Here is an 11,681-nt window from a genome sequence, read left to right as displayed (position 1 = left end):
TTGCAAGATACCTTGGACAATTTGTCTGCTTGGGCTTTACAGCTAGGTATCGAATTCTCTCCGGAGAAGACTGAGATAGTAGTTTTTTCTAGGAAGCATGAACCTGCTCAGCTTCAAACACAATTAATGGGTAAAACGATTTCTCAGGTTTTGGTACACAAATATCTTGGTGTCTGGTTCGACTCTAAAGGCACCTGGGGTTGTCACGTGAGGTATCTGATGAAAAAATGTCAACAAAGAGTGAATTTTCTTCGTACAATAACCGGACAATGGTGGGGAGCCCATCCAGGAGACCTTATAAGGCTTTACCAAACAACGATATTGTCTGTTATTGAATACGGGTGTTTCTGCTTCCGCTCCGCAGCAAACACACATTTGATCAAACTGGAGCGAATACAATATCGTTGTTTGCGTATCGCCTTAGGTTGCATGCAGTCGACCCATACGATGAGTTTGGAGGTTTTAGCTGGAGTACTACCATTGAAAAACCGCTTCTGGAGCCTGTCTTCTCGTATTCTAATCAAATGTGAGGTCTTGAACCGTCCCGTGATTGAAAATTTTGAAAGGTTAATCGAACTTAATTCTCAAACCCGTTTTATGACATTGTATTTCAATCACATGTCCCAAAATATTAACCCTTCTTCGAATATTCCAAATCGTGTCGACTTATCAAATACTTCTGATTCTACTGTGTTTTTCGATACATCCATGATAGAAGAAACTCGTGGAATCCCGGATCATTTACGCGTGCAACAGATCCCTAAAATTTTTTCCAATAAATATCGAAACATTAACTGCGACAATATGTACTACACTGACGGATCACTTCTTGATGGGTCCACTGGCTTCGGTATCTTCAATAACAATTTAACCGTCTCCCATAAGCTCGATAATCCTGCTTCTGTTTACGTCGCAGAATTAGCTGCAATTCAGTACACCCTAGGGATTATCGAAAAAATGCCCACGGACCATTATTTCATCTTTACGGACAGTCTCAGTTCCATTGAGGCTCTCCGATCGATGAAAGATGTTAAGCACTCTCCGTATTTCCTGGGGAAAATACGGGAACATCTGAGTGCTTTATCCGAAAAATCTACTCAGATTACCTTAGCGTGGGTCCCTTCTCACTGCTCGATACCGGGTAATGAGAAAGCGGACTCTTTGGCTAAGGTGGGCGCAACAAACGGTGATATTTATGAAAGACCAATTGCCTTTAATGAATTTTTCGCACTTGTACGTCAGAGTACGATCATCAGTTGGCAAAATGCTTGGACCAGAGGGGAATTGGGAAGGTGGTTACATTCCATAATCCCCAAAGTATCGACGAACCCGTGGTTCAAGGGGTTGGATGTAGGTCGGGATTTCATTTGCGTGATGTCCCGGCTTATGTCCAATCACTATAGATTTGACGCGCTCCTCCGTCGTGTTGGGCTCGGGGAAAGTGGTATCTGTGCCTGTGGTGAAGGTTATCACGACATAGAGCATGTGGTTTGGTCATGCCCTGTACACCGTGACGCCAGGTCTAAATTAATAGCTTCCCTGCAGGCCGAGGGTAGACAGCCGGCTGTTCCTGTTCGTGATGTCTTGGCGAGCCGTGACCTATCCTACATGTCCCTTATATACGTTTTCCTGAAATCCATCCACGCCCCAGTCTAGTCCCGTTCCCCTCCGTCTACACCCAACAAAACGACAAGAACACGTTTGAACCTTAAGCACAAAACCAGCAACCAGACCCCGCACAACAGAACCAGGACCCAAGGACTACGAGCCTCTGTCCCAACTCACGACATCGTGGCTCAGCAGAACGAATCCATACATGCCATTCGACGATTATCAGACGACCATTGAACAACAAAACACTGATTGGAAATCCCATGCTAGTTTTAAGTTAGACTTAATTTCAGCTCGTAGTCGGCAGCGAGGATAAAAAATTTGCTTTAGTTTTTAAGTCATCAGATATAATTGGCGCCGTTAAACATTAAATTGTATTTGTGCCGTGTCAAATAAATGTTATGTGAAGAAAAAAAAAAAAAAGATCATAATGGAAAAGAGTTCTAGAAGTAACACTAATATTTTTTAAATCCTAATGATTTCCATAGAATGTTTTATTGGATATTTCAGTAACTATTTACATTATAACCGCTTTAAATTTTAAATCAGCATAAAAAGATGTAATTAAAATATGAGCGTTGATTCAAAACTCCGCGCAATAAACCGCCGTAGTCAGAAAATCCGCGAAAAAGCGATAAATCGAAAATTCGCGTGTAAACCGCGGTAATTAGCAATCCGTGTGGAAAATAACTTAAGAAGTGCATTTTCTCACTGCGCTTCCAATGAACTGAGTTGTTTCAACAAGCGCTACGCTAAGGCAAATTGTTTTTTTTTCTTTAATAAAGATATGTTGTTCGTTCCACGAAAGATATAGCCACTCTATTGACTGGCAGTGTGAATTCGAGTGAGATGATATAAATGGCGACTATTTTGAGCGAATAAACGAATTATTTTTGCTTCATATTTCCATATGCCCTGCAATACAGTTTCCCAATAATAATCTGTTAGTGTTTCTCGCTAACTACAATACTTTAAATTAGAGTTTATTCCGACATTGAAAATTTTTCAAGCGAGTATATGAAATGATAAATAAAAGTAATTAAGTCAACTAATGCACCAATATATTCGGAGCGCGTGCTTTTTACGTTAGCAAAATCATCAGTTTCACCATGGACTTTAATTTGCATTTCGATTTCATGTATTAACTCAGAGAATCAAAGAACCATATTATATTATAGATTATATTTTACAATACGTCGCTTCTCATTTTGTGGCATCTGTACTGAGAAAAAGCTAAACAAATACTTCTGAGAAATTTGTTGAGTCGAAACTTTAAGTTGACTAGAAAAAGATTCAAGATATGCACAATGTAACACTAAACAAGTGCTTTATCGGTTCCACTGCGACTGATATGTAATGTTACCTAATTGTTAATCAGAAGTAACAACTAGATAATTGCATACAGACTGCAAATTTGCGCTTTTTAGGTCACATAATAGTAATGATGTCTGTTGCAGAGACCGCACATAATTTTTTTAATTCGTCAAATAATGCTTACTAATTCTTATTTGTAACAAAATATGTTGCTTGGGTAGCTAGTTATCCAATTAATTGGTGCGAAGCAAATCCTTTGAACATCAACCGAGTTGTAGCCATTTGATCTTTCTCGTTTGCATTAGAAACAAAATACTTATAAAAGTGTTAGTTCACAAATCCTGTACAACTCTAGAGAAATATTATGTTTTCAATCAACCTACTGAGTCTCATACTTTTTCAACGATTTGATGATTTAGTAGTATATGTTAATCGATTTTTTATTTGGATCAGCTTTTGATCGGCCTCATTCTATCAAGATTCGAACCCAAGAACCCACGCCTGTTAAAAAGTACTCCATAAACTGACGGCATTATTACTATTATTATTATTATTATTATTATTATTTATTTTTACAATTTATCAGACCAAGGTCTTAATAAATATTACAATATTTGTGTCAAGTTCATAAAATGTTCGTTCTTTTGATCTTCTGCACGAATTCATCCACGGATTCGTTGAAGTCAAACACGTGCTCAACACAAGCAAAAGATCTTATACAGGCGGTGACGGGCTCATTATAACCGAACGATGTGCGATGAAAAGAGGTCTGCAGAAATCCAGTTGAACGCAGAGCGCGTTGTGATGCACGAAAGTTCACGAGAGACAAAAGCTTCGGTGAGTCGATTTCTCCATGGAGTAATTTGGCTATAAACACAGGTTGATGCAATCTGGATACGGAGGTAATTCAGCAGGATCTCGCCAGGGGAGCTCACGTAATGTAATACGGACGAAGCATTTTTTGATACGCTCAATCCGCAAGTTCCAAGTAAGTTGGCGAGGAAACCAAACCAGATTGCAGTTCTCGACTAGTGGGCAGTGCGGATCATTAAAATCACGGGCGAGTTTTGATATGAAACCAAGCTGGCGTGTAGCTTTCGAAATTATCGTTGTGTGATGTAGGTGGAATGTAAGTTTAGTGTCAAGAAAAACACCTAGATCCCTTACATGACCAACCCTCTGTAACCGTCGGTTACAGACTCCTGTATGATTTTTATTTGTGCTTCAATGTTTAATCATACTTTCACGTTTATATTCAAGGGTTATCATAAGTAGGGTTAGTAAAATGTATTTGTAAGTTAATGTTGTTTGTAAAAAAAAAAATAGGTTAGTAGGGTTAGTCAAAATAAAAAAGTAAAAATACCGAAATTTGTTAACTTACTAAAACAATATGCACAACACACAGAGGGTACAAGTGGGTGGTAAAATAGGCAGCACCCATCCAGTATGACGAATAGGTTGAGGAGGAGAAAATCTGTTATACAGATGGGTGTCAAATTAATTGAGGCGCGAAAAAATGCGCAGCCATCGAGAACGATTGGCGCAGAAAACCGCGCGAAAAGCTGTCTTAGTGGCCCAAGAGGCCAGCCATCATCAGATAGTATCTGGTATTCGTGTGCTCAACGTCATAAATTTGCAAGTTCGAAGATTTTTCCTACGAGTTCTGAGTGGCAAAAAGAGTAGTTGTGAATTGTGAATCATCAAACTTAAGGTGGATTAAACCGTGGCATGCGGCTAAATCAGCACACGACCGGCCTAGCGAGCTCTGGATGCACGTCAACGTCTACGTCTAACCCGTAAAGGACCAGCGATCGTCCTCTGGCTCGGAGCCATCATAGTAAAGAAGGTCTTTCCCCTCTCGGCACGGTCACTCCGGTATCGTCCTGGGCCTGTCGATCTCCGTCAAAGAGGGAAGACCAGAGAGAGCTACCAAAGTAGCAGCCAGCGTTTGATTTGGCTACCTCCCCGCTCCCCGCCTCCGTCGATAACCCCAGCAGCGTCAACCCGCAGCAGCAACGAAGCAGAGCATCATGCCACAGCAGCGGTAGCAGCGTCACCCACACCGAGCAGCAGCAGCGTCAGCGTAAGCAGCGGTACGTACCGATCATCAGCCATCCCAACACCCACCCACATACACACTTACTAAAGAAAAGATAAATAAAATACCCAAATTTCCCGCTAAAAATAGTTACTTTTATTTTATTTTTTGTAAGATTTGGACCACTGCGACCATTATTTTGATCTTTTGTGGTAAGTTACTTTTAATAAAATAGTTATTTTTCATACAATTAGTTCCTTTTTAAATACAAATCAGAATACAATAGCCCAAATAGCAAGGTGAAAGTAGTCCGCACAGTTGTTCGCGAAGCCCCGCTGATTGCCCAGTAGTAAGCCGATCCTGGGACCATAGTCACAGGGTCTCTTGCTACTGAGCTTTTCCGGTATACAGACAGTAGAATGAAAGTCAGTTACACCTCTTCAGTTCCAATCCGTTGATGCGATAGTCGAAGATAACCGAGTTTACACACATTTGGAAAATCTATACCGAGCGTCTTAGCAGAGTGATATGAAAGATCAAAAGAAATAATTATCGGTTTCCGTTAGACTCTACTTGAAATTTGGGAAATAAATATTGAAATTCAGTCCGCGCAAATATATATATTTCGACTGTGACATACAGTAATCCTCAGTGCTTATGTGGACTGATAAAGAGCAAACCTTAAATCCTGTTTTTTATTTGTAGTATGTAAAAATGAAAATTTAGCACTCTTGATTGGAGTTTGGTAGGGAATTATGCGGTCGGTTGTTTACCGTACCATGTCTGGGGTTTTTGGAAAATAAAAAAACCCCAGACATGGTACGGTACGGTTTTGGATCAGAAACTCAGCTAGAATGCACATATTGAATATGTCATCGGTAAAGCTACGAGTGCCCTCTGGGCATGTAGCAAAGCTATTGGCAGAACATGGGGTCTAAGGCCAAGTATGATTTATTGGTTGTACCAGGCAATGATAAGACCAAGAATAACGTATGCCTCGCTAGTGTGGTGGCCTAAAACAAAAGAAAGGTCAACGCAGAACAAGCTAGGCAAGTTGCAAAGGCTAATTTGTAATGCAATTACAGGAGTAATGAAAAGTGCTCCGTCAAAAGCCTTAGATGCAATTCTGCATCTATTACCACTCCACCAGGTAGTACAACTAGAGGCGGAAAAATGTGCATTGAGACTAACACGCCTTAAAAAAGCACCTGATGGAGATCAGACAGGCCAGCTGGCAATCCTCAAACATTTCCAGCTGAGCAAACATATATCAGGTATCGAAGACTGGATGAATACAGAAGCAAACTTCGAAATACCTTTCAAAATCATAGAGACCGAACGGGAAGTTTGGGAAAAAGGTGGCCCGAATATCCGACAAGGCTCTGTCGTCTTTTACACAGATGGCTCAAAAATGAATGATTCAACCGGAGCAGGTATAAATGGTCCTGGGATAAGTATCTCGATACCAACAGTGGCCTTCAGAGTTCCAGGCCGAAATATTTGCAATTTATGAATGTGCACAAGTCTGTTTGGCTAGGAAATACAGTCATGCTAACATATGTTTTTTTTTCTGATAGCCAAGCAGCACTTAAAGCACTAAAAGCCTTCACATGTACCTCTAAGCTAGTATGGGAGTGCATCCTTTCACTGAAACAAGTGGTAGAAAAGAACCAAGCATGGTTATACTGGGTTCCTGGTCACTGCGGAGTGGAAGGCAATGAAAAAGCCGATACGTTAGCTATACAGGGATCATGTACCGATTTCATTGGCCCAGAACCGTTCTGTGGGGTGTCATCAAGCGCCTTGAAAGCAGAATTGAAAACCTGGGAACATAGGACTATACAAAAGAACTGGATAGGCTCAGTAGGGCTACGCCAGTCTAAGCGCTTTATAAAACCAAGCATCAAGAATAACCAGCAATTGCTTAGTTTAAATAAAAAGGGACTAAGAACAATTACCGGACTGTTTACAGGACACTGTCCAAGTAAGCATCACCTGAAACAAATTGGTCAGTCAGATGACGAAATTTGTCGTCTCTGCGGGTTCGAATGTGAAACCGCAGAACATTTGCTCTGCCACTGCAGTGCACTAATACAGCGCAGAATAAGAGCCTTTGGAAAAGGAACTTTGAAGCCTTTTGAGGTCTGGTCTGCGAATCCTAATGAGGTAATACATTTCATACGAAATTCAGTGCCTAATTGGGAGAAAGGGTGCGATATGACAACGACGATCACTTCCATCAATAGTGATATGTCTGCCACGAGTACCTAGACTAAAGAAGAGGTATACCACAAAAGATCAAAACAATGGTCGCAGTGGTCCAAATCTTACAAAAAAAAAAAAAAACCGCTGAGCAATTACATCACGATAACGGTGAGTCAAATCGTCAATATCGGTGCAGGTTTGCAGACTTTCCCAATCGAAATTTATTAAATAGTCAGACAGCGCAGCAAAATCTATCCTACGATAATTTAGCGATCTATTTTCTACCTCAACACGTGCACGAGCAACATCGCTACTGCAAACGACAGGCAGTGGCACAACGCTGCGATCAGTCGATACTCGGCACTCAGATGGACAAACGCTACAGGGTGACAAAAAAGTCCGGTCACACAGGAAAATCTCAATATTTCAAAGAATAAGAAGAAAATCTGAATCTAGCTTTCATAGCTTTATTCAGTAACTCATAAAGATACTTCACAGACGATATCTCGGAATTACACCACCTTTCTCTGATCGAACCAGCTTCAGACGTCTCGGAAAGTCGTCGCAAGCGGCGCGCACGTGCTCCATCGGCATCTCGTCCCAGATTTTCGTGATAACTCGCTTGAATTGCTCCAAATTTGTTATTTTATAGTCGTTCAGCTTCGACATCATGTATCCCCACACGAAATAATCCAGTGGATTCAGATCCGGAGACGACGGAGGCCGTTCATTCTTCGAAATGAAATCGGTCAAGTTTTCCTCACACCACGCCTGAACAACCTTTGCGGTGTGGGATGGGGCGCCATCTTGCTGGAAACAGTAGTAATCGTCTTCAAACAATAGTTCAGCTTGAGGCAGAACATTTTTATTCAAAACCGTGTCCAGGTAGTACGCTGCGTTGATTTTGACCCCTTTATCGATAAAAATAAGAGGCAGTTTACCTCTCTTGCAAATGGCTCCCCAAACCATCACTGACGTCTTATTTTGGAACCGGGAAACGTTCAGCTTGTCCGCAGGAGCTTGCTGGAGGCTCACACTCCAAACTCGATCATTTTGGCGATTGACTGTTTGCTCCAAAACGAACAGCTTCTCGTCTGAAAAAATAATCTCGTCATCTGCGCGCCAACCGAGCAACTCCCGCGACCGTTGGTACCTTTTGTCCTTTGTAGCTTTGGTAACCTCATGAACCACCTGTTTTTTGTACGGTGTAAGTTTTAAATCCTTGCGCAGAAGCAGGCGGATTGATTCTCGGTTCATTTTAAGGTTCCTGGCCAGCTTCCGTGCAGATTGGGCGGGATTTCGGCGAATCCGGTCTCGTATAATCTTTTTCAGCCTTGGAGTTCTCACAGACCTTGGTCGTCCAGATCGTGCCTTGTCCTCGGTGCCTCCGGTCTCTAGGTACCGATTTATGGTCCGGTACACGAATTTCCGGTTGATTCCGAGCGGTTTTAGGCGTTTGAATACGTGTCCGGGTTTGTACCCTTTCACATATTCAGTGAAAGTGACAGTTGCCCTTTAGGCTGCTGAAAATTTTTACTGAATGCTTCAAATAAGTCAATCCTCAAAAAACAAATAAATAATTCCGTATACGAAATTCCAGATACGTATTTTTTTATTAACAGTATGTTGAATTAAAAGTAAAATAGTAAAATTATTAGAATATTAAAATGCCTCTGTAAGTACTAAATTAATTCAAACTGGATATCCTCATTCTTCAACAAAACACGGAATACAAATCTACACGGGTATGATAGTATGATTTTTCATTTTTGTTCTTATACGTTTTAATTTTTTTTAAATTTGTAGTAGTTCTCAATTCTTGTGAAACAATTAAATTAATAAAAGTTTGTTGAAAAATTTGGATTTCGACATTATCTTGGATTCATTCGTTATTGAAAATGTTTATCGTTAGTGATAAGCTAGGTCCTAAGAAAAAATTCAAAGAAAAATAATAACCGTTACAGCATTTGTAACTGAAAGCACCCCGTGCAGCAGCACCCTGACTACACCCCTCACGACAACACCGAGCCCACTGTAGCCTCTCGGAGTTGCCGGTCGTCGCTTGGTACCGCAAAAGAATGGTGTGGTAGCGTGTTTCAACCGTTCGGCAGCGGCAGTGAAATGCCATGCCTGTATCGAAAACACCTTTCATTCTTTCAGCGATCGTGCCCGTAGTCGGTCGTGTGTTTCCGAGTTCAACTGCAGCGGCTGGCCAGGTGTCGCGTGTGATTTTCTTTTTTTTGTTCGTTTTTTTTCGGTTATCGTGGGAGGTCCTCGGGAAATTGACGGTTTGTTGTTTGCGAGTACACGGTTAAGAATCAGATAGTCAGGTGAGCGGTACGACCAACGTTGGTTATAGAATCGGTACACGAAATATTGGTTTTTCGGGCGTCGTAACTTTATTGCCACCATCGATGTGTAACAGTTTGTGGTTTTAAGTTTTGTGTTCTTTTTTGTGGTTTTTGCAGAATGAATTACAAATTGCTAGTTTGGTGTTGCCTTCTGGTGCCTCTGGTAGCATCGTTACCGCAAGAGGATGGGCTTAGATCGTTACTGCTGCAGAGATCTCGCCAGAGAAGTAAAGGTCAGTTTGCTCCGACGGATAACGACGGTAGGTCAATGAGTGTGGGGGAGGATTTTGTCAGCCATCGTAACCGACGAGACATTCATATACACACTAACCTTCATAATATCGATCACCCTCATCAAAATGGTCTGAATTATCTAAATCACAATCATCACCATCATTATCATCACAGACGTAACCACCGCATTAATGCAAATCATGTTCAGCATAATTCACGCTTTTTTCATCATAAATCCATCGTTGATAACCGGAGTGGAATGCAAAAGAGGCAAGGCTTTCGTAGTTTAACTGATGCACAAAAGCTGCTTTTAGACGCAGAGATCGGCGCGGTTGCACAAAGGCACGAACAGCAGTTGCGCCAGCTTGCATTCGGGAACTTCACGTCCTTTAGCGAGTATTTTCTCGATAACCTGAAGAAGAGTAACACCGCTGTGAAGTTTGCATTTGCACAAGGCTTAGGTGACAGTGGTGGTAGTAGTACAACGAGTGAAATCCCGTTTTACGATGAAATAATCGATGATGGCAAACTAGCTCTCGGTGCTGGGCTGGGCGCCACTGCCACAAGTAACCCTAGTCAATCCAAGACAGAAACGCAGCCATCGCCACTGCCGCCACCACCAGCTTCTTTATTAACACTTGATCAAGCGACAGTCATAATCCCTGCTAAAGTATGGGGTGAAGGTAGTGAGTCCAAGTTTGGACCTATTTTGGAATATATTTTACAGCGAATTCAATCGATTTTTTCAGTATATAAACATGAAGATCTAAGCCGTCCTGGAATTCCAATTGCTGACACAATTGAGGCCAAGAGTGAAACTACGGAATCTTCCGGTGATGCTGTATCAACAAACAGCACACCGTTGCCGTTTACCAAAAAAGGTCTTCACCCGTTGTTGTCATATAAAAAGAATCAATTGCTAGGAAAAGAAGTCAATGCAAAGGCAGTTGCCGAAGGAAGCGAAAGCACTGCTACTGCTTCCCCTGCGAGTACTGCTTCAGGCTCTTCCGGTACATCAGTTGAGTCGTCATCGACGTCAGTTGGCACGACACGCCGTACGCGTCCCACACGTCCTGGGGGCAGTCGCGTTACCACCAGTCGTATCACTACTTCCCGCACTCCGAGAACCACAACGAAACGTAATGCCGCAACATCAACTGAAGCCAGCGTTTCCACTACGCCCAGGTCAACGCGCGCTCGCCGTGGGCGTCCTACCAGACCATCGAAACTAACATCCACTATCACTGGTGTCTCATCCGATAACCCACGATCAACATCGACAACAGTAACAACGACTACGAGAATAGCATCTCCAGCGGCTGCGCCTCTGGAAGCTTCACCAACTGCAATAATTCCCGTATCAACGATTGTCAGCAGTAGTAGCAGTAGCACATCAACGTCAACATCAACTTCAACGTCCACGACTACGTCGACTTCAACGCCAGAAGCCAGACTGACGGCTGTTTCATCGACCGCAGAAGGAGCAGTGCACTCTCTGCCAGTGGTGTCACAATCCTCGATGCAGCTGGCAACCGTCGAGAACTCCGTCACTCCTAAGTAGAGTGCTGTCAAAGTGGAAATCTTCGATTGTTCTCGTGTTTTATGCATTAGGTTAAAATAAAATACAATAAAATTGTGAACAACAGAAATGTGATTGAAATTGGAAGTTTGTGAAAAAAAAAATTAGTTTTTCAGGTAATCACCAACAGCTTCTTTTCTTGAGAAATCCCGAAACTTGTTTTCTACTATTCAGAGCTGTTCTACTGATTTGATTGATTATATTTTTTTCAGAAATAAATATTAATTGAGTGAAACCAAGCATCTACGTAATACAGAATTATTTATAATATCTATAAATGCATTGTGCTTTCAGGGAAATGTTTAATCAAGTGTGAAAGATCATATAGTCATCAGTTGCTTTCTTATTT

The 11,681-nt window shown here is 41.7% G+C and overlaps 1 protein-coding gene across 4 annotated transcripts; it reads left to right on the top strand.

Moving 5' to 3' along the window:
- Positions 1 to 9,309: 9,309 nt before the first annotated feature.
- On the top strand, positions 9,310 to 11,452 carry LOC129722549 (uncharacterized). 4 transcript variants are annotated; one of them, XM_055676063.1, is made up of 4 exons: positions 9,310 to 9,498; positions 9,637 to 9,752; positions 10,068 to 10,439; positions 10,503 to 11,452. In XM_055676063.1, the coding sequence occupies exons 2-4, from the start codon at positions 9,638 to 9,640 to the stop codon at positions 11,312 to 11,314; spliced, it is 1,299 nt and encodes a 432-aa protein (XP_055532038.1). In that variant the 5' UTR covers positions 9,310 to 9,498; position 9,637; the 3' UTR covers positions 11,315 to 11,452. The 4 variants fall into 4 exon arrangements, with proteins under 4 accessions (XP_055532038.1, XP_055532037.1, XP_055532036.1 ...); XM_055676062.1 differs by having other exon boundaries at positions 9,637 to 9,779; XM_055676061.1 differs by having other exon boundaries at positions 9,637 to 10,436.
- The last annotated feature ends 229 nt before the right edge of the window (positions 11,453 to 11,681 follow it).

The sequence above is a fragment of the Wyeomyia smithii genome, chromosome 2, assembly GCF_029784165.1.
Source record: "Wyeomyia smithii strain HCP4-BCI-WySm-NY-G18 chromosome 2, ASM2978416v1, whole genome shotgun sequence".
NCBI classification, from domain to species: Eukaryota; Metazoa; Arthropoda; class Insecta; order Diptera; family Culicidae; genus Wyeomyia; species Wyeomyia smithii.
The sequence above is the reverse complement of the archived record's forward strand: the minus strand, read 5'-3'. Positions and strand labels throughout refer to the sequence as shown.

Excerpts from the sequence above, each read along its gene's own strand:
- LOC129722549 (XM_055676060.1), top strand. The coding sequence starts at position 9,638 with ATGAATTACAAATTGCTAGTTTGGTGTTGCCTTCTGGTGCCTCTGGTA. Across the intron at positions 10,440-10,502 it reads TAAAGTATGGGGTGAAGGTA|TATATAAACATGAAGATCTA; the intron begins GTGAGTCCAAGT and ends CGATTTTTTCAG.